Source organism: Salmo salar, chromosome 19 (assembly GCF_965601325.2).
Source record: "Salmo salar chromosome 19, fSalSal1, whole genome shotgun sequence".
Classification (NCBI taxonomy): Eukaryota; Metazoa; Chordata; class Actinopteri; order Salmoniformes; family Salmonidae; genus Salmo; species Salmo salar.
In genome coordinates, this window is record NC_138309.1 from 30157110 (window position 1) to 30179746 (window position 22637).

General features: G+C 41.9%; 2 protein-coding genes across 7 annotated transcripts; one reads left to right on the forward strand and one right to left on the reverse strand.

Moving 5' to 3' along the window:
• The first annotated feature begins 13253 nt into the window (after positions 1 to 13253).
• Positions 13254 to 17518, forward strand: LOC106578722 (regulator of G-protein signaling 20). The gene is made up of 4 exons (XM_014157849.2): positions 13254 to 13411; positions 16346 to 16429; positions 16679 to 16913; positions 17137 to 17518. Exons 1-4 carry the CDS (start codon positions 13254 to 13256, stop codon positions 17329 to 17331), a joined length of 672 nt encoding a protein of 223 aa, XP_014013324.1. The 3' UTR covers positions 17332 to 17518.
• A 2537-nt stretch (positions 17519 to 20055) lies between these two features.
• On the reverse strand, positions 20056 to 22566 carry LOC106578721 (acyl-protein thioesterase 1-like). Of its 6 annotated transcripts, XM_082965509.1 has the most exons (10): positions 22498 to 22566; positions 22177 to 22208; positions 21974 to 22039; positions 21791 to 21838; positions 21633 to 21703; positions 21435 to 21526; positions 21226 to 21327; positions 20866 to 21002; positions 20261 to 20300; positions 20056 to 20106 (listed from the first exon to the last, which is right to left on the reverse strand). In XM_082965509.1, exons 1-10 carry the CDS (start codon positions 22564 to 22566, stop codon positions 20056 to 20058), a joined length of 708 nt encoding a protein of 235 aa, XP_082821635.1. The 6 variants fall into 6 exon arrangements, with proteins under 6 accessions (XP_082821635.1, XP_014013321.1, XP_014013320.1 ...); XM_014157846.1 differs by lacking the exon at positions 20261 to 20300 and having other exon boundaries at positions 20056 to 20122; positions 20842 to 20960; XM_014157845.1 differs by lacking the exon at positions 20261 to 20300 and having other exon boundaries at positions 20056 to 20122; positions 20842 to 21002.
• Positions 22567 to 22637: the final 71 nt, after the last annotated feature.

Here is a 22637-nt window from a genome sequence, read left to right on the forward strand (position 1 = left end):
CATTAAGGTTAACATCAGTATTCAAAACACTCTTCCTTAACCTTTTCACATGTACCAACACACGGGTGTGATCATTCTACAGTGGTCCCTGTAGTGTAAGATCATAGCGGTGTGATTGGAACACTTATTTAGAACGCTTATTTAGAACTGCCAGTTTCGGTATGACGCAAAAATCAGCATTTGAGCTGGCTCAGTTCCAGGTTGGATGGTGTCTCGCCTGCTCCCGTTCTCCCACTCTGGCGCTCAAGGGCATTACGTGCAGCAGCACTCATTGGACTCATGCTGTCCTGTTCCATGTCCGTTGTAATTAAATGTTCACTCCCTGTACCTGCTTCTCGTCTACCAGTGTCGATCCTTACAGAATGCTGACCACTAAAAGAAGCACCAGGTAGTTTTGTTTTTTTGTTTTGGTTGGTGACGTCGGGTCCGGATGCCATCGCAGAGGGAACCGGGGGTGCCTTAGCTAGCTCGTCAGGCTTCCACACCTTAGCTGGCGCGAGAGGTCTTCTTGCCTCGGTGGGCTCGGCAGGTGCCCTCCCCACGTCATGCTTCAGCTGGCCCATCAGGCTCCCACAATTAGCCGGATTGTCGGGTTTCTACGCCCCATCGGCTTGTCCAGCGCCCATGCCTCGGCTGGCCCGTCAGGCTCGCCCAGGTGGGACGCCGGGTGGCGCCCCTAGAGGGGGGGTACTGTCACACCTGCTACCGCTCTCCCTCTCTGGCGCTCGAGGTTGCCAGGCTGCCCTTCATTACGCACACCTGTCACCCTAATTACATGCAGCAGCGCTCATTGGACTCACCTGGACCCCTTCCCTTTGTTGATTTCCCTGTCTATAACTGTCTGCTCACCCGTTTGTTCCATGTGTCAGCATTAATGTCGTTATGTGTTCATGTCCAGACGCTGTCCTGTCCTGTTTCATGTTCGTTGTTAATTAAAAATGCAACTGCATGGTATTTGAAACTACAACGAGTCTGGATTATGATCAATTAAACCATATCAATGCAGTTAAACAGGTTCATGCAAAATAATGTATTTTGTTGGCTTACACTTATGGCACTTCCAAGGCTGTTTCATGATGATTATTATGGTCGTGTCAATCATGTTATATACTTAGGCTACTGTAACAAGGCATATGCCAGCATTATAGGCCTACTGCCTCTGCCCAGAGGCCTACTAGGCCTTCAGGGCAAAGGCCGTTAGAGCTCACTTTGCAACGTATGAGCCCTAGTTAGAGTCCCTGTTGCAGCTTTCAATTTCTTACTCTACATTGGTGGCAGCTTGGACCCAAAACAAACACATTCTAAACATTTACAAACTACCTGTTTAAAGTGTTATTAAATCCATGGTGTTCTTTTGTTACTGAAGCATATATCAAATAACCTGACAATCATCCACATCGTATTGGTAGACAAATAATGTAAAGTGTGTTATGCAGCAAAACACAACTATCCTTTTTTGAGGATGCAAACTAGTAATATGAATCACTGTTGATCCATCCTGTTCTGATCTAATGACATGGATGTAGGATTTCCTACGGCCTAGAATCGAGGCCTTTCACTCTCATGAAGGATGAAGGTAGGCCCCTCTTGGTTCTCATTGGCAAAGACTGAACTCAAGTCAGGGGTTATATGTCAGACTCTCCTATACCACTATTCCCAAACATTTTATACCCCAGAGGTTGTAAATAAACCCTTTTTATCAAGGCACAAGGCAAGACCCAGATGCAGACACAGGAGGCAGATGGTTGGAGTCTTACAATGTTTATTAATCCAAAGGGGTAGGCAAGAGAATGGTCGTGGACAGGAAAAAAGGTCAAAACCAGATCAGAGTCCAATAGAAGGACAGGCAGAATCAAGGTCAGGGCAGGCAGGATGATGATCAGGCAGGCAGGAAAGTAGTCCAGAGTCAGGCAGGGGTCAGAACCAGGAGGACTATAAAAAGAGAATAGAAAAGGAGTATGGGAAAAACACGCTGGTTGACTTGACTAAACATACAAGATGAACTGGCACAGAGAGACAGGAAACACAGGGATAAATACACTGGGGAAAATAAGTGACACCTGGAGGGGGTGGAGACAATCACAGGAACAGGTGAAACAGATCAGGGCGTGACACTTTCTAAGGTGATATAACTTGTATCATTATTATAGGGCTGTGAAACATATAGCCGAATGGCGGAGAGCTATTTGTATCTTATAACAGGTGCTGATGGCCTCTGTTTCAGTAGCGAAAGACTTCAGTGCGTCATCAACATAGAACTCACGTTCGACAAACGTTCTCACATCGCGGCCAAAGTCATCCTCTTCCTCCTTGGCAGCTTCTTAGGCCATAAATGGCAACAGCAGGGGACAATGTCATAGTTGGGATCGTTGTTGCGATACCACAGGAAGCGGTGGAAGTCTCTGGGATTCTCCCTCACCACGAAGCAGTGGAACATGTGCTGGATATCAGCAGTGATGCCATGGGTTCTTTCCTATACTCTTGTGTACCCCCAGCAGGCTTTTGTTGAAATCTGGGCCTGTGAGGAGTTCATCATTGAGGAAGACTCCGAACGAAGGGAGGTACCAGCATTCTTGACCTTCCTGAAGTGGTGGAGCTACCTCTGCATGGTCATTGACGAGCATTTTCTGCATGAACTCTAGGAAGTGCAACTTCATCTGAGTGAGTTGTCTTGCACATTTGGCTCGTTCAGGATCTGCTGCTGTGCTCCGTAACTGAGCTTCTCTTTCACCCTAACCTGACTGTTGCATGGGCTGAAGTAGGTTGGACAACCATTTTCCACGATGGATGTCTTGAACGAGCTCACCTGAGATGGTTTGTTGGCAGCTCTGAGACACACGTCCCTGACAACAACCCAACCTAGGTCTAGCTTCAGGGTGAATGGAGTGTCGTCTAAACTGTTGATTTGGTTCCTGGCTTTATGTACTCTCAAGACATCTCTGCCTAAGAGGAGAAGTATGTGTGCGTCAGGATCCAGAGGTGGGATCTTGTCTGCGATGCGTCTGAGGTGACTGTGGTGTCAAGCTGCATTTGGAGTGGGAATTTCTGAGTGGTTGTTAGGGACTTGGTTACATTCGATGAGTGTTGGAAGGCGGAGACTTGTCTTCTCATCGACTGACTCCACAATGTAACCACGGGCCTACCGGCTGTCTACCGGCTGTCTCTGTGAGTCCCGCACACGTCTTGAGTGTGTTTGAGTTTATTTAAAAAAATTTACAGGGACAGTGCACATTAATCAACGTTTTAGAAAAGTGCCGGTTTTAGCCAGCCGGCTAATTTTCAACCGCAATCCCTGGGCAGGTGTGTGCGATGAACTACCTTCGACCTTGAAGATGTCAAAGAACTCTGATCTTGCTAGAGACCGATTGCTTTGTTCATCCAGTATAGCGTACATCCTTTTGGATTCTTCACGACTTCCTTCGGGGAACACAATAACGAGGCATATCTTGGAGCATGCTCTCGCGCTCATTCTTTCTCCACATATCTTGGTGCACTTAGATGTGACCTCCTGATTGGCCGGTTCCTCTTCCTCCCTGCCATGCTCTGAAGAGGAAGGGGATGAGCTTAACTTTCATGGAGCTGGGCAATTACCTTACAGTTCTTGGTGAGATGGTTTGTGGAAGAGCAGCACTGAAAACACACAGAGTTCTCTTTGAGGAACTGTTTGCGATCTTCCAGGGACTTCTCTCTGAAACCTCTACACTTCTTTAACGGATGAGGATTGTTGTGGAGGGGCAGTGCTTATTCACATCCACTGATTTCCTCTGATCCCCCGTGTTCTCAGTTCAAGACACTTGTGTCTTGTGGACAGATATTGTCTTCCCATGTCTGTCTTCCTTGTCTCTTCTGACGGGGCTGCATGGGAGAAGAGGTTGAAGCTTGGGTCTGTCCTGACTTTGGCTTCTCTACGGATAAAGTTGGCGAACACCCAGAGGTGACGTTGTTTTCTAACTTGAATTTTGAACCGTATGATGCCCACTTTTCCTGCAGGCCATATGGGAGCATCTCTACAATAGGGCTCACCCCTCTGGATGTGTCCAGGTACGATAGGCCAGGTTGGTAGCCATCTTGCTTTGCAGCTTCGAGCTGTTTCTCATCAATGTTTTCAGCTTGCTGCGTAGCATTTTCCTTACTACTTTCTGCCATGATGATGTGAGGTAAGTGTGCCACGTAGGGTGAAGACTTAAGCTGGCGATGTCGTGATGGCTAGCTCTGAGCCGAGATGACAGCCCCTTAACTCTTGAATCCTTGCTGCCCCACATAGAAAAAAACTGTCAATGGCAATGTGAGAAAATTATGGTAACTAGTCTGGCCCTAATTCAGGTTAATATATATTTTTTTATGTAAGCCAGGGCGGGATCAGCCAACGGCGGCTTCCCGCATGCGCGATTCATTTGCAGTCTGGACGCGGATGGGTGAACATCGCCTGCTCTGACTGCAGCGCGAGCACTGGGCCGCCTGTGAGTGCTTTAGGACGAGGGTGGGACAGGGGTGGGGCCCACGGCCACCCGCTGCTCTTTGAGAAGAGTAAAAACGATAAGTGCTTTCACGTCAGAGTATCCAAAAGTCTCCAATAACACCAGAAAAAGTCGCTAGATTTTTCGCTAGGTGCTTGTTTGAAAATTTGTCGCTAGAGGGGTCTGAAGACTCGCTAAATATAGCAACAAAGTCGCTAAGTTGGCAACACTGCACATGGCTTCGCTTCTGAAACTGCTTCCTGTCACATGACACAAACAGGTCAATTCTACACTGCTCCACGAAATCTGAAATGCATTACGAAGAAAACCGTGTAGGCCTACACAAAAAAATAGTATTTCTGACTACAAGTGCACTAGTATCCCAAAGTATTAAGTAAAAACAAGCATAGAAAACAGTATTGGCATTAATAAAAAAAATGTAAAAACGTAAGGCTACTATTATATTATTTTGGTGACAACCTGGTTGATTAAATATATTGGGTTGTTAACACGTTTGCTTTTTATATAAATAAATGTGCAGTGTAGAACACTATTGCTCATCAAGCATTGCTCTAATAACTTTCAAAAGATTGTTTCCCGAAACTTGCCCCAAAAAATGTATTTTCTTATGAATGAAGTCGCACAATAATTTGTATTTTCCTCGAATTAAGTCGAACGCAATTGTGTGTATTTACACATGAATTAAGCTACACAAAAACGCATGAAATCTGCTGAAATGGTTTTTGTACATATTTGCATGAATTGAGTGTGAGACTGAGTTGGCATATTGGTAGAAATGGTAAGATAAATTGTCAGCTTCCCCAAAATTGAAACTCAGGAGCTGCCTATGGTCTTTACTATTACAGCCATTTAAAAAAATGTGAATGCACAAGCTTGTGCACACATAGGAGGTCCAGTGAAAAAACGTGTCCCCAGTCCAACTGATTCTGTCATGAACGTTGTTGTAATGATCGGACCGAGGCGCAGCGTGAGTAGCATTCCACATGTTTATTAGAAAGTGAAACTTAGCAAAATACAAAACAATAAAGAATAAACGAACCGTGATGACAATGCAGTGCTAACAGGCAACTAAACATAAACAATATCCCATAACCCCAGGTGGAAAAAATGCTACTTAACTATGATCCCCAATTAGAGACATCGATAACCAGCTGTCTCTAATTGGGAATCATACAAATCACCAACATAGAAAATAAACCTAGAACCCCACATAGAAAATATAAACTAGAACAACCCCCCAGTCACGCCCTGACCTACTCTACCATAGGAAATAAGAGCTCTATATGGTCAGGACGTGACAGGTTCGTTCTGCCGCTGGGTCTGGGAAGGCCGACATATGTGGATGCTTGGATTGAGAAGCAGCACATGCTAAAAAACAGAAATGTTAGTTTAAACGGACAGATTTTTATGGGGACTTTTTCCTTATGTTACTTAGATTGAAGCATGGGTGCGTCAACAGACGCTTAACATTGTGCACAATATGGGAATTGGGAAAGTGGCATTCGGTTGAACAAAGTTAATGTCATGTATACTCCCTCTCCGGCCTCTAGGTCATCAGGCTGCTGATTATCCCGCACACCTGTCACCATCGTCAAGCGCACCAGCGCCTCATGACACTCACCTGGACTCCATCACCTCCGTGATTATCTTCCCTACATCTGTCAGTCCCCTTGGTTCTTTCCTCAGGTGTTATTGACTCTGTTTTCATGTCGGTGTGGTGTTTGTGTTTCGTGGTTATTGTTTTGTTTTATTTATTTATTAAAACACTCACTCCCTGTACTTGCTTCCCGAATCTCAACGCACTCTTTGGTTAATCTTTAATCTACAGTTTATTATTAACATTGTGGTAAAAGGTTTGATATTGTTCCACGTATCTTTGAGATTTCTTCACATGGCGACAACAGAATACGCATCTAAATGCTAATACTTGTGTCTATTAACCTGGCCACTTCACGTGTCACATTATTTCACAACATCCTTGAGACACAGGCTACTTCCGGCATGCATACACTGGATATTGGATTTAAAAGGTATGGAGCAGAGGGTAATCCTGGTCTTACATTCTCTGACAACAAAATTACTCTATGGCCTGAGGGGCAGTCTTTCAGGGGCTGCCTGAGGTACTGCCTCCCATCCTTCGACTGCCTCCCCTCAGCATTGCACAGCTCAGGCCACCCTGATCTGTAACTGAAGCATGTACAAATGGAAATTACTGTCCAGGAGGAAAATGAAGAGGATCCATTAGAGAGAGATCTTCTGTTATTCTGAGATAGGAATTTGAATTTGCTTATGAATTTGCAACTTTTTCCCATTTTGAAAAGCAAATAATGTAGACCTTAAAGTTCCGGATTTTACAACTTGAATATTCGAACATTTGACAATTACACATAGCCAAAATCAATTGGGGTGATAGTGGCATATCTGTGAATTGAATTCCTCAAAGAACCATAAACTGCCAACGCCTGATTCATGCGTCAAACCATGAGGTCATAATGTCACATACAGAAATGCAGTTATAGTAATATATGGCCTCATTGGCCTGAACACAATAGCCTATAGCTGAGGTATATGCCATATTTTGCTGAACCACAAGACAATTATTGGATTTATCTAATGTGTATTTCAAGGCATTAGTGTCGTGGATTTTGTGGTTTATTGACAAATGAAATGATCAAATATGCATTTAAGTCAAATATATTACAGGCAGTTCACATATGCATAATAAAAACAACCCTCAATGCAGGGTTAAATCTTTACTGAGAGGGACTCAGATGTGCTGTCTCATAGTTTGATATGAAATATTACACACTCTCACATACACTGCTGTAACACATTTCTCAGAGGAGATATAACTTATATGGGCTCCAATGGCTTCGCCTATTAACCAGGCTATCAGTCTGAAAAGATTGCTATTTGGCCACACACACACACACACACACACACACACACACACACACACACAGAGAGAGACAGAGAAGGGACAGAGAGGGAGAGAGAGAGAGAGAGAGAGAGAGAGAGAGACCTGACACAGAGGTCTGTTAAATTGAAAGTATTTTATAGCCCAGTTGTCATATAAAGTAGAGGAGGATAGATATTCCCCCTCTGCAGATCTCCCAATAACCATATACCATATCTCCAGTGTCATATTTGCAACTTCAGCTTCAGGGAAGAGACCGACTGCACAGAGAGTGTTGTACCGTGAAATGAGGAAGCACGGATAAGATATTCTGTATGACAGATTTTCTTCTTCTTCTGAAACACACAGACAGACACACAACAGCTATTTTATCAACGATAAAGCCCACGTTTGACCTTCTAAATAGGAGCGAAGAGGAGAAAGTTGAGATGACAGTTAAAAAAATACCCTCCCAGCTCGGTCCTCACCAGTTCCAAGTGCTGTGTAATGTAACACAGTGGGGATTTCCTTCAGAACAGGTGCTTGTGCGTCAGAACATCTGTTCAACAGTTCAACCACATACAGTATCTGTCTTAGAAGAACCTTGTTACCCTATTACCCTATTACCAATTATTTTCCCCATAAAACCTAGACAATAGATGTCTGCAAATTGCAACACCAACTTTACAATTGTCAAGAAGTTCATGAGATGGACAAAGACATGTATGCACGCATTAATGCATGCACCTAAGCATGCACGCGCACACACACCCACTAACACACAAATTCAGTTACACCCACATGCACACAAACATTAGCATAAACACTCAAACTTGCAATAGGCTACTGGCAAGATAGTGATTGTTACAGTTCAGTGAACAGGCAGAGATGATTAACAAGTACAGTTGATTGATTGTTTCACTATAGAGTAGCCTTTGTCTATTCGCTTATGTATGTATAAAGCACAAGTCCTTTTTTTCTGCTGAATTTCAAGCTCAATAAACAGAGAAACCAATTTTCAATTCACATTAAAACCAGATCTGTTGGATAGAGATATGTAACAGATGGAGGCATCTATTCTTGCTGAGAGTCCCTGATGGTTTTTACTGTTTTCATCTCTCTGACAAAGTCAATTAAGGCTGAATTCAAAGGAACCCACACAGTTTAGTTGGTATTTGGTACTGCATGGGTGCCACCACTATACACCTACGTAGGCCTAAGCAGGCTATAACGTAGGCAGAGGCCTAATGGACATTGTCTTGGAGTTAAACCTACCCTAGTCTTCGATAAGACCATTCTCTACTTGGAAACGAAACACGTGTTGATAGATGTGTTTTAACATTAGTATTAGCAGCAAAGAGATCTGTTAGCTTCGCGCTCCATCGGTAACTAATGCTACACAGCATCCATCAAGTCCTATGAAAACTGCATTGTGCATTTTAACATAGATCGCTACTGCTCTCTTGTGGCTGTAGGCTCCTACTGCCGTTACGCAAAGAGAGACCAAATCCATGCGCTCCAAGGAGGTCCGATGGTTTTCCAGCTGTGAGTTGGCTGACATAGTTGGCCTTGTATCATGGAAGACATGGGTCACAAATTCAAACACCTCACATGTCAATGACCCACACCATTGCATAGGCATATTAGGGTACTAGGTGGTAACTACCCCCCCCCCCCCCCCCCTGAGAACAATGTCTAATTGCTGACACAAAAAAATAAATGTTTGGAGAAATAAAAAGGTATGTGGATGAAGGTCATGCTAAGGAAAACCAACCATAAAAGGAAGTAAATGGCTACATTTCAGACTTTTTTCAGATTTTTTTTCTTCATGAAATACATTTTTAGAAAAAGGCCATAACCAAGAGTGTGCCAGTTACCCCGGTTGTCACTCCCTGATCTGTTTCACCTGTCCTTGTGCTTGTTTCCACCCCCCTCCAGGTGTCGCCCATCTTCTCCATTATCTCCTGGGTACTTACAGTATACCAACGTTTTCTATCTGTCTGTGCCAGTTCCTCTTGTTTGTCAAGTCAACCAGCGTTCTGTCTTAGCGCCTGCTTTCCCCCCCAGTCTCTCTTTTTCTCGCCCTCCTGGTTTTGACCCTTGCCTGTCCTGTCTCTGAGCACGCCTGCCTGACCACCCTGCCTGACCCTGAGCCTGCCTGCTGTCCTGTACCATTGCACCACCTCTGGACTACCGACCCCTGCCTGCCTTGACCTGTTGTTTGCCTGCCCATGTTGCTGTAATAAACATTGTTACTTTGACACAGTCTGCATCTGGGTCTTACCTTCAAAACCTGACACCGGTAGAAGATTATGGCAAAGGGTTTCACCCAAGTGTGTTAAAATCCATTTACTCTGTTTTATTTAGAAATTCTTTAGTAAGTAATACCTAAAAGCTCATTCTAGTTGTCTTATTTTAATTATTTCAATAAAATATGGGGGGGAAATGGTGTTGCACATGTCACCATTACTATCCTCACTATGAGGAGATTTGATGTAAAGTCCCTCTTTTTTAATTTTCTTTGTTCTTTCTTTGTTGTTCCTTTCCCGTATATTCCATTATGTAAAATTGCACTAAATCTTATTTAAGTAATGCAAGATTTTAAATCCCAGCATTCTTTAAAATTACATTCATGAGCAAAAGGTTTTCAAAAGTTGTTTTTAATTCATAAAGAAATATATTTATTGGAATATAACTTCTAAAATTAAATAACATTGGAATATAACATTTAATAACAATAACTTAACTAATTAACTCAGTGTAACATTGGTGTGGCAACTCTCTTATGCTCTGCTATTGCACAATTCTAATTTGTACATAAATCACAAATAAAGCTATCCCCAGTCAAATTGGACCACAACTCATGAGCCCACCTCCTGCACTGCTCATACCTAATCCAGTCCCCACCTGTGACTGAAAACAGGGGGAGAGATGCCAATTGAAAAGCTCTGTCTTAAAAACGTAGCTAGCTATCCATCAAAATGACATAAAATGGTGTGTAAAATTGCTAAAAGGCTAGTTGCCCTCAACACACTCATCCAACATATTACTACTTTACTCAAAGTATCTACATTTTCTCTCTAAACAAGTGGATTATTAATTTTAAGGCTTTCCTACTTGCATATTTAAAAAAACAATTATAGATCTAACTTCATTGTAATATATCTACAAGTTTTTCAAATTTTCAAAAAATGCGATCAACTTCTCACAAAATCGTTTTCTTGAAATATCTCCAAAAGTTGTGACAACGCGGAGGAAATGTTTTGTTGAGCGTCAGCAGTGGCAGCCAGGGTACGTTTTGGGAAAATATTTTGGTGACATCTTGTGCTCTTTATGTGAATTACAGAGGGGGTATACTGTATCCTGATGATGAATTCATAGAATAAAATCTCTATCACTAACCAGGTTTCCATCCAACATTTTTATGCGCATAAAGTATATGTTGGGTAAAAACATGTCATGACAGGAATAATGGAAACATACAATGTATCGGTACACCTTACAAATGTCTACAAAACAATATATGCTTGACAAGGTGGGATCTATTTGTGTCGGTAAAATTAATGCGAGAAATGTAGGAGGAAACGCTTTCATGCGCAAATATTGATACAATAACCATCGTATCGAAGTACACATGGAGTCACGCGATTACATGTTGTGTGGTCCTCCCACTGCGACCTGTCAGGAAACCATGCAGTTTATCAGGCTACAGATGAAATAAATGATGATGAACTTCACAGGGTTGTGAAAGTGCAATGTGATGAGTTTGATGCTCTTTTCCAATAAATATCGATGGTCTTGTTCTGGAGACATGATGATCAGATCGATGCTTGACTGCTGTTTGACAAATACAAATATTATTATTATAATAAACTCATCATGTAGGCTAGCCTAACCGCACATCCTACCCGCACTGTATCTGTTGTTGCCTAGAACGCACGTGTCAAGACCAGAGAAGGCTATTGTTATTTAATGCAACAGTTTTGGAAAATGCGATGGACATTTGATTTGGTACAATGAAATATTAAGCGAAACAAATATGTTTGTGTGCACTATGTCATCATGCACTGATTTGTATCTGGAACAAGTCCGTTTGGTGACAATACTGGTGGTTATATTGCGCATATTTTCGACATGTGGATTTTACAATATTTTCATGAAAACCTGTCGCCAATTGGATGGAAACCTAGCTACTCATGGTGGGTGGATCATGTATAGGTTTCATTCAGTGGTTGTGAAGTAGGCTATGCTACAGATGAGCATATGAGAGCATCATCAAACATTGCTTGAAGCCTCCAGTAAAAGCTGGTCTACCCTTCAACGCTTCAGCTGCAAAACATTTTTTTTTTTTGCATCGAAACAAAACGCATGCGCATGGAGCAAACGAATTGCAACACAGTGCAGACGGATGTGATTGAGGCAAGAATCACCTGTATTCTGGCATTCATGGTGACACAGTGAGTACAGTTACATTGGAATTTCCTCTTTGAAATATAATTGAATGCTAAAATTTGAATTAGATTCAACATCAGCAATCTAAATGGAAAATGATGGACACTAGATAATTATTGCCAGCATGGTTTCTTGACAATCTCGTTCTATCTTTTGGAAATAGCTACCGAATTTAATGGTCAATTATTTATTTATTGCTGCTGTAGTCATAATTTGCATCAGATCATTAGATGCCATATTCTCCATCTTGAAAGAAAAATACAGCTTATGCGTTATTATACTGTATGTCAGCATACAGTATTTCGTTTAAAATATTGTCAATATTGATGAACCTAATAAATGGTAAAAAAAAAAAAAAAAGCGCTCTAACCCCCAAGTCTCCATCTGTGTTGTATCTGAGGATGCTTGGATAGAGGCAGCAACGCCTCGTCTTTCTCATCCCATGCATGTCTCATCCCAGAGCGCGTTAAAATGATTTGATCCTGCGAATGTTAAGCTTGGTAATAGGCGTTTAATAGCTTATATATAGTTTATATATGTTTATGTATTAATGTCAATGACGGTATTTTGCATAGCCAACTGGTACTACATTTCTCGCTATAATAACTTATAGCTTTGACAGTGAAAAGAAGTTCTCACAGCGATCATTCTGCTTTGTTGAAGTGGTCAGAGCATTCCGCAAGACATGCGCGCTATAGCTGATGTGACGACATGCCGTGGGGATTCCCTCAGTAGGCTACTATTTTTACGTCGTTTCGAGATGTTGTACAAGCAGTGGCGGTTCTAGCTTGTATGGCTCCCTGGGCGACGCCCCCCCCCCCCATAAAAAAAGCACCAATCTGCACTAACTGTAATTTTTATTCAGACATTTGGAACAACACAAATAAATAATCACTACATTTAAAACTATATAAATATATACAAAAATATGACTCATAAATATCAAAAAGAAGTATCAAAGACATAGAAACAAATTTGTGTTGATTTGACACTCGAGGATCAATACATGACCCATCCCCCAACACTGTCAACCAAGAGTCAAGACTAAACCAATTCACCTTGGTGGTGTGCAGACAGGTTTAATATTATTCCTAACGATTTTGCAAAAACCAGAAAAAATGCAACAATATGTCTGTGAAACTATATATTCACAGTATTATGAATGAATTGTGGTTTATTTGATAGCATTTCGTAGTGTGACTTTACTAATTGCATTAGTACTGTACAAAGTTAGAGGTGCGCTATTTGATAGATTCCCCCGCTACCCCTACCTCGGGCTTCCAGTGGGGAGACCTGATGTCAACCTACCCCCGCTCCCTTCCCCATCTCGTACTTCTGAGTGGGAGTGAGTGGGGGGGGTCTGCAGTATTGTGAGTCTGTCTCACCTACAACCTCAGCGTGGTGTTGTGTGTCTTGGTCTGCAGCGCATGGGGTCAGAGCGGCTGGAGATGCGCAAGAGACAGATGCAAGTACACCAGGAAGCCGCGGCCAGTGTCCTCCAATCACAGCACAGGATGGGGAACATGCCCACCAACGCCTCCAATGCCTGTTGTTTCTGTTGGTGTTGCTGCTGCAGCTGCTCCTGGTAGGTACCACTATACTATCCATAGTAAGTGTTCGTGTCCCAAATGGCACTCTATTCCTTATATGGCACACTACTTTTGACTAGGGCCCATAGGGTGCCATTTGAGACGTAACCCATAGCTACCTTACATTATATATACCATGCTTATACCAAAACTCTGCACTCCGGAGCAGGGGCGTCATGCACCCCAAAAATCTGAGGGGGCACCAAGTGTGTGAAGATGGCTGGGGAGTGGTCTGGACGGGGACTAAGCCCCCAGTCAGAAAGTTGGAGAATTTTGCATTTTTCAAACACCTGAAACGGTCTTTCCTGCAATCAAGAGCCATAATCATTATACTTAATTCTATGTCAAAAATATGTTTATTTTTCTGCATATCTAAGCATACCGCTTGAGCTGTCTGTATCCTCTGTAGTTATTTTGTTAAAGAAACTAAATATGCTCAAATCTGGGTATAAGATTGAAAGGAATGTGAGTCATATTCAGTGGATTTAGTAATTGCTTGTGTTTCGAAAGTCCACCGACAGCCGGCATGCCAGCTAAGATAGTTAGACAAGCTAGCTACTTGATTGATAGCCTGAAATGGCTTCTTGGTATGTAGTTATGAGGTTGGGAGATTGGGAACATATCTGGGCTAGCTAAAGCCAACTTCATAAAATTGCTAGGTGGATAGTAGTATTACAGAGAAACAACAAACAAAAAATTAAACACATTTTTATTATTTCTATTTTACAGGACATCTCTGAGGGGGCATGACGCCTCTAATCTGGAGCAACCTACATACAGTGCATTCAGAAAGTCTTCAGAACCCTTGACTTTTTCCACATTTTGTTATGTTACAGCCTTATTCTAAATGGATTACATTGTTTTTTCCTTCATCAATCTACACACAATACCCCTTAATGACAAAGCAAAACCATGTTTTTAGAAATTTTAGCAAATGTTTACAAAATAAAAAACTGAAATATGACATTTACATAAGTATTTAGACCCTTTACTCAGTACTTTGTTGAAGCACATTTGGCAGCTATTACAGCCTTGAGTCTTCTTGGGTATGATGCTACAAGCTTGGCACAGCTGTATTTGGGGAGTTTCTCCCATTCTTCTCTGCCATTCCTTTCTAGCTCTGTCAGGTTGGATGGGGAGCGTTGCTGCACAGCTATTTTCAGGTCACTCCAGAGATGTTCGATTGGGTTCAATTTGGGCTCTGGCTGGGCCACTCAAGGACATTCATAGACTTGTCCCGAAGCCACTACTGCGTTGTCTTGGCTGTGTGCTCAGGGTTGTTCTCCTGTTGGAAATTGAACCTTCACTTCAGTCTGAGGTCCTGAGCGCTCTGAAGCAGGTTTTCATCAAGGATCTCTCTGTACTTTGCTTCATTCATCTTTCCCTCAATCCTGACTAGTCTCCCAGTCCCTGCCACTAAAATAAATCCCACAGCATAATGCTGCCATCACCATGCTTCACCGTAGGGATGGTGCCAGGTTTCTTCCAGACGTGACACTTGGCATTCAGGCCAAAGACTTTAATTTTGGTTTCATCAGACCAGATAATCTTGTTTCTCACAGTCTGAGAGTCTTTAGGTGCCTTTTGGCAAACTTAAAGCGGGCTTTCATGTGCCTTTTACTGAGGAGTGGCTTCCGTCTGGCCACTACCACAAAGGCCTGATTGGTGGAGTGCTGCAGAGATGGTTGTCCTTCTGGAACATCCTCCCAACTCCACAGAGGAACTCTGGAGCCCTGTCAGAGAGTCCATCGGGTTCTTGGTCACCTCCCTGACCAAGGCCCTTCTCCCCCGATTGTTCAGTTTGGCCGGGCAGCCAGCTCTAGGAAGAGTCTTGGTGGTTCCAAACTTCTTCCATTTAAAAATGATGGAGGCCACTGTGTTCTTGGGGACCTTCAATGCTGCAGACATTTTTTGGTACCCTTCGCCAGATCTGTGCCTCGACACAATCCTGTCTCGGAGCTTTACGGACAATTCCTTCGACCTCATGGCTTGGTTTTTGCTCTGACATGCACTGTCAACTGTAGGCCCTTATATAGACAGGTGTGTGCCTTTCCAAATCATGTCCAATCAATTTAATTGTCCAATCAAGTTGTAGAACCATCTCAAGGATGACCAATGGAAACAGGATGCACCTGAGCTCAATTTCAAGTCACAGAGCACAAGGTTTGAATAAGGTATATTGTTTTTTTTATTTGTAATAAATTTAGAAAAAACAGTTTTGCTTTGTCATTATGTGATACTGTGTGTAAATTGATGAGGGAAAAAAAAGATTTTTAGAATAAGGCTGAAACGTAACAAAATGTGGAAAAGTCAAGGGTCTGAACACTTCCCGAATGAACTGTACAATATACTCTGCACAGGACACAAACAGAGGCATAAAAACGGAGCATCTGCCAGCTACACACGGTCTCTGTGGACAAAACCCACAGGGACATTTATGTTTTGAAGTCATAGATGTATACGTAAGCAAGAATTGTGCCTCTTCCTCTGACTGCTCTCTTAGGACAGCACTACCTGTTGTGTGCAGAATAAGAGCATGCTAATTCACACCTCAGGGAGTGGGAATAGTCTCTGTCTCCACATCAACCTCAATTAAGTTGTGCTAATTGTCGCAGAGCTGCAGTGTGTGGCTGGAGAGCCCAGATGTGGTGGATTCTCACCTGCTTTTAATTAGGCTACAGGTGACTGCTACACTAGGTGTTTAAATTAACTACAGCACATCTCTAAGGACTGGATGACAGTAGTGTTTACGCAAGACCTCCCTGCAGAACTCACGCATCCGGGACAAGTGCACCTACCACCACTGTTGTTCACAGTTTGGAACAAACAACATGCCTGCTACCCTCCACACCAATTGACAATAGCCGAAAACCCTACATTGTACATACAGTACATTTTCTATTTCTATTCCGTTTTTCACTGTTTTTCAGTCTGACTGTTATGACAGAGGATGAGAGGATTCAAAGAAGCACCTATGAGAGGAGGACAGAGGAAATCGCAAACTGTGATGACAGGTAACAGCACTACACAGTAAATATCCTCTATAGGGTTAGCTACATAGTTTAGGAAAAACAAGAAAAGGGGATATGGTTGAGACTGTTTAATAAAATCTCTAGACACAAATCTCTACTAAATTACTAATATGTAATGTAATGTTTTGAGTTCTATATGTAATTATATAGAGCTAGAGCTGAAACATCAACATTAAACATTCTCAACTACATCTATTGTATGAAATAAAGAGCATGGTCCCTTTTTTGAAGCCCCAAGCCTACTCTGGAGGATGCGACAATGTGGACCATGTCGTTTGAGAGGCTGATGAAGAGCCCCGCAGGGCGGGGCTGCTTCCGACAGTTCCTAAGGACAGAGTTTAGTGAAGAGAACATGATGTTCTGGTTGGCCTGTGAAGAGCTCAAAAAGGAGACCAACAAAACTGTGGTGGAGGAGAGAGTACGACAGATCTATGAGGACTTCATTTCTATCCTCTCCCCTAAAGAGGTGAGCTTACACTGCTTTGGCCTTTCTTGAGACTGAAGTATCCTATAATTGTGCTCATTTATAGCTGTAAGCCTAAAATGCTTTCTCCATAGAGTATTCTTATTAGTGTGACTTGCTTCAGCAAGACTACTCTAGATTTCACATAATTCCTACTTATTATAGTTATTCATTAGACCGCTACTGCTCTTATTCAACCTCTCTGGTTGTTAAATTACTTCTCCAGGTGAGTTTGGACTCACGTGTTCGAGATGTGATCAACAAGAACATGCTGGAGCCCACGTCCCACACGTTTGAGGACGCCCAGCAGCAGATCTACACGCTGATGCAGAGAGACTCATACCCACGCTACATGAATTCTACAGCGTATGCAGATTTACTGCAGGACCTGGAAGAACCACCACCTGCCACAGAGCCATAGACTCTCATTCTCCATCAATCACTCTACACATTGCTTTTAGATGACACTTGCGTATCTTAGGTCCAGCTTTCAGTTACAGTTCACATGTTGATTGATCAATAGGCTCTATTTACAAAAATGTCTACATTAAGGTGTAACTACTGTTTACTACCTTAAATATTGGCTTTCCAAAATCTTCAAAGCGAGCAAGAACATTCCATTTCAGATTGCAAGATGTTTCCAAATATATTTATATTTTTATATTGCCTAGCACTTGACATTGCACTTTTCTATAGTTTGATGAGGGGAAAGCATGTTGTATCTGTTAGCACTGCATTTGTGTAGTTCTATTGTCAGACTTAAAGCATTTTCAGTTATTTTTAATTAAATCTAATTTCACTTAATATTAAGAAGACATGGGAAAGTGCCTTGGCATTAAATCGTTTATCACTACACCTTTAACATACAGTACCAGTCAAAGGTTTGGGAACACCTACTCATTCCATGGTTTTTCTTTATTTTTACTATTTTCTACAGTGTAGAATAATAGTGAAGACATCAAAACTATGAAATAACACATATGGAATCATGTAGTAACCAAAAAAGTGTTTAATAAATCAAAATATATTTTCCATTTGAGATTCTTCAAAGTAGCCACCCTTTGCCTTGAGAACAGCTTTGCACACTCTTGGCTTTCTCTCAACCAGCTTCATGAGGTAGTCACCTGGAATGCATTTCAATTAACAGGTGTGCCTTGTTAAAAGTTAACTTAATGTGTTTGAGACAATCAGTTGTGTTGTGACAGGGTAGGGTTGGTATACAGAAGATAGCCCTATTTGGTAAAATACCAAGTCCATATTATGGCAAGAACAGCTCAAATAAGCAAAGAGAAACAACAGTCCATCATTACTTTAAGATATGAAGATCAGTCAATACGGAAAATATCAAGAACTTTGAAAGTTTCTTCAAGTGCTGTCGCAAAACCATCAAGTGCTATGATGAAACTGGCTCTCATGAGGACCGCTACAGGAAAGGAAGACCCAGAGGTATCTCTGCTGCATAGGATAAGTTCATTAGAGTTAGCAGCCTCAGAAATTGCAGCCCAAATAAATGCTTCACAGAGTTCAAGTAACAAACCCATCTCAACATCAACTGTTCAGAGGAGACTCCATGAATCAGGCCTTCATGGTGGAATTGCTACAAAGAAACCACTACTAAAGGACACCAATAAGAAGAAGATACTTGCTTGGGCCAAGAAACATGAGCAATGGACATTAGACCGGTGGAAATCTGTACATTGGTCTGATGAGTCCAAATTTGAGTTTTTGGTTCCAACCGCTGTGTCTTTGTGAGACGCAGAGGAGGGGAACGGATGATCTCTGCATGTGTGGTTCCCACCGTGAAGCATGGAGGAGGTGGTGTGATAGTGTGGGGGTGCTTTACGTGACACTGTCTGTGATTTATTTAGAATTCAGGGAACGCTTAACCAGCATGGTTACCACAGCATTCTGCAGCGATACGCCATCCCATCTGGTTTGGGCTTAGTGGGACTATCATTTGTTTTTCAACAGGACAATGACCCAAAATACACCTCCAGGCTGTCAGAGCTATTTGAGCAAGAAGGAAAGTGATGGAGTGCTGCATCAGATGACCTGGCCTCCACAATCACCCGACCTCAACCCAATTGTGATGATTTGGGATGAGTTGGACCGCAGAGTGAAGGAAAAGCAGCCAACAAGTGCTCAGCATATGTGGGAACTCCTTCAAGACTGTTGAAAGAACATTCCAGGTGAAGCTGGTTGAGAGAATGCCAAGAGTGTGCAAAGCTGTCATCAAGGCAAAGGGTGGCTACTTTGAAGAATCTAAAATAAAAAATATATTTTGATTTGTTTAGTAGTTTTTTGGTTACATGATTCCATGTGTTATTTCATAGTTTTGTTGTCTTCACTATTATTCTACAATGTAGAAAATAGTACAAATAAATAAAAATGAGTAGGTGAATGAGTAGGTGTGTCCAAACTTTTGACTGGTACTGTAGTTTGAATAAAATATCACAAAAATGGTGCAGCAGTTGAACACACTTGATATTAAATTGTGGTGCTTTCTGCTCTTCTCAAAGAATAGTAACTTTTTACGTACAGTGTGAGCTGATATCTGGAAAAAGATCTTGCCTGTGATATGAATACTGTGATGCTAATTTAGTCCTATTTCTTTCTCAGTCAAAACGTAAACAGGAACATACATGTACGAAATAAATAGTATGTGACCATTCATATACTGTATTTGTGTATTGAATTAACAGAAAATGGCTTTCAATTCTTACAAATCGAATAAAGCACAATCATTTTATGTTGTCGTCTTCTTTTACTATTGCATTATATTAGGGTTTTATTTCCCCATAACAAATCAACATTTTAAGATTCATATTTTCAAACCATACAATCAAAAAAATACTCCCTGGAAGAGATGGCTTTTCAATAGCAAATAATTACACTGACAACAGTACTGGCAACAGATTAAAATACTGAAGATTCCACCAGGCTCCAGCAGAGAATACAATTGTTTGAAGTTATGGTGTCCCTCTCCTTGGCTTGTCTCTAGCTAGCCCTAAGGCCTGTCCCTGACTATGTCTCTGATAGTCAGAGTTAGCAGCAGGTTATATTGAGTGAGATATGTGGTTCAGACAGTCTATGGAGCATCACAGGAGTCACCTTCAATGAGCTCTAATGGCAGTAGGTCTAAGCCTTAGATTGGAGGAAGCTGCTTTTCAATAAACTTCTTGATATCCATAATTTCCTGTTGGACGCAAGAGAGACAAGTATTACTACACAAAATATAATACATTTCATATAAACTCCATTATGCATGTTTAAAGACTTCAAAAAGTGCCAATCTTCTAAGTTGAACCATATTACAGAATTCACTCAGCTGCTGTACAAACCATACTAACCTCAGGGCAGGCACTGTGAGGCATTCTGGGATAAGTATTGTTAAAATAATTTGTATGTGTTAGGATGATGACTTAAGTGTTCCACTCTGAAATTGTAGGATAGGGGGAAAAGTTTGATAATTATGAGAAGATAAAACCAGGATGGGGGTAGATCTGTTAGCTGTGAAATACTATGATGTTATATGCTTTAGTAGGGATGTAAACAGAGTGTAGTTGTAGAGTAGGTAATAGAAAATCATTGGACTGTTTCAAACCAAGAGGGTCCCAACGGGGGGGGGGGGGGGGGGGGGGGGGGGGGGGGGAGGGGGGTGAAAGCCTTGAAGAATTTGACACATTTTATGGTTCTTTGTGGTTAGTGGAAAAGTACTGGTTGTTTGAGAAGGGAGTGGTCTAAAGATAGGAATGTATGTGTGTATTATAAAAGGACTGAGTCCTAATTTTTGACTTCAGAACATTCTCTGAATAAACTGTACAGACCTTTTGCAGAAAGCTGAGTCCTTGCCTAATTATTCTTAACCCAGTGTCTTACAAACCTTGGGGATTAGTCAAAGCTTATTGATTGTTAATTATTATCATTGGGATTCAAAATTCCCTTAACAGTATTAAAGGTGATGTTGGATGGATTGCAGAGGGTCTTCAGTTTCTCCATTGTGAGACATCTAAACATTATGGGCACCAGAGGGTCCGCCTCGCCATGGCACTGCAGGACATGCATCTCCTTGTTGGCAGAGTTGGCCGACGCCTGAGAAAGGACACCGTTAGGGTTATATTTAAAATCAACTATGACTTGCAACGTCTCTAGAATGATTTTGTCAATGTCTTGGAATTTACTTTGACCATTGTTGATTTGTGTGGTTTGGTAAAGTAACAAGCTAATAGACTGTTTACATTCCAAAACAATAGAATGGATCTTATTTATAGCCTAAGTCCACCACACAACACTTCTAATGCAGGATAGCCTATACCTGAGGGAAGGTGTGCTGTAGAGGGAGCCAGCAGCTGAGAGCAACCGCTCCCCCCAGCTTCTGTTGGGCCGTGAGAGCAGTGTAGAGAGACAACGCTCCACCCTGTATACACCAAAGCACACAAATAATTACTATCGCTATGTCTTACCACTGAGTTTCGTACATTTCAGTGTTGTTTTACAGGTTTTTGTTGTCATAGGCTAGTCTACCTGAGAAAACCCACCAAGAACAATTCTGTGGGATGTTATTCCATTCTTCACTTCTTGATCAATCAGCGTTTTAATTGAGAAGACAGGCAGCACTCAATGAAATCAAACTCAACTAGAATCCAGCTCAGGTTCATACAGTTTAAAACATGACCATACTGTATGCCCTAGTGCAGCTACATCCAAACGATGTAGACTCACTTTTCTCTGAAGCCTGTTTAATACCAGCTTTGTCTTCCTCTGCATCTGTTTGCAATCTGATGATGTCAAACCTATAACATAGAGTGATTAACCCAAATCGGCTACCGTTCTTCAATATTGCCTTCTTTTTATAAAATTAAATAAACTTGACTTCTTACCAGGAGGGCATGGACATGCCCACGTTTAATGTAACAGGCCTGATTGGACTGAACAATTAAAATAAAATGAAATAGTTTCACTGTCATTAATAAATGCATATACCATTAACACCATGTAATCAATAATCACTATCATCAACAATCTCCAAATACAGGAGCCTGCTTGTCCACAGAGGTAGTCACGCGTGAGTACACATGTATTTCACATATGGTGTCAGAATCCCAGCAAAGGCCTCTGCCCAGCCATGGCTATGAACAAAAGCAAAAGACATCTTATGAACTTAAGACTACAGTAAATGGAAAAAATATGACAGTTAACTCTTGGGTCAATGGTGAGTGGTAGAAGTAAAATGAGGGATGAAATGAATGAGCTGTTCTGCACATACCCAGTGTCACCCAGGCCATGAAGAAATATCACCTGTAATGCAAAAGAGATACATAAATGCACAATGTGGTTAGATTTATTGACAACACTTCAATGTCAATGGCTTGTAGGTCTAGGTTTGGGGTGTTCAACCCTCCACCTGCAAGCTACTGTACAGGCTTTTGTTACAGCCCTACACTAAGACAACTGATACTAGCAGCCCACGGTGGGGGCATTTACTGGGAATACAGACGTATGTGAGACAATAATGTGAGAGGAAGTTATTGTCTGCAACAACATGCCTGTTGCCTTCAATGCTCGCTGCCAAACATCCCTCACTCACCGCTGCAGTGGCTTTCCGAGCGGCAGGTACAATAGCAGGCAACGGCACTGACGTATTATTACCGCACATACAACCAGTGGCGGATTTAGGTATAGGCGACATGGGCAGCCGCCCAGGGCGGCATCTTGCCAGGGGCGGGA

Excerpts from the sequence above, each read along its gene's own strand:
- LOC106578722 (XM_014157849.2), top strand. The coding sequence starts at position 13,254 with ATGGGGTCAGAGCGGCTGGAGATGCGCAAGAGACAGATGCAAGTACAC. Across the intron at positions 16,430-16,678 it reads ATCGCAAACTGTGATGACAG|CCCCAAGCCTACTCTGGAGG; the intron begins GTAACAGCACTA and ends CCTTTTTTGAAG. Across the intron at positions 16,914-17,136 it reads CTATCCTCTCCCCTAAAGAG|GTGAGTTTGGACTCACGTGT; the intron begins GTGAGCTTACAC and ends TTACTTCTCCAG.
- LOC106578721 (XM_082965509.1), bottom strand. The coding sequence starts at position 22,566 with ATGTGCGGTAATAATACGTCAGTGCCGTTGCCTGCTATTGTACCTGCC. Across the intron at positions 22,040-22,176 it reads CATGGCCTGGGTGACACTGG|CCATGGCTGGGCAGAGGCCT; the intron begins GTATGTGCAGAA and ends TTTTGTTCATAG. Across the intron at positions 21,839-21,973 it reads AAATACATGTGTACTCACGC|TCCAATCAGGCCTGTTACAT; the intron begins GTGACTACCTCT and ends TTAATTGTTCAG.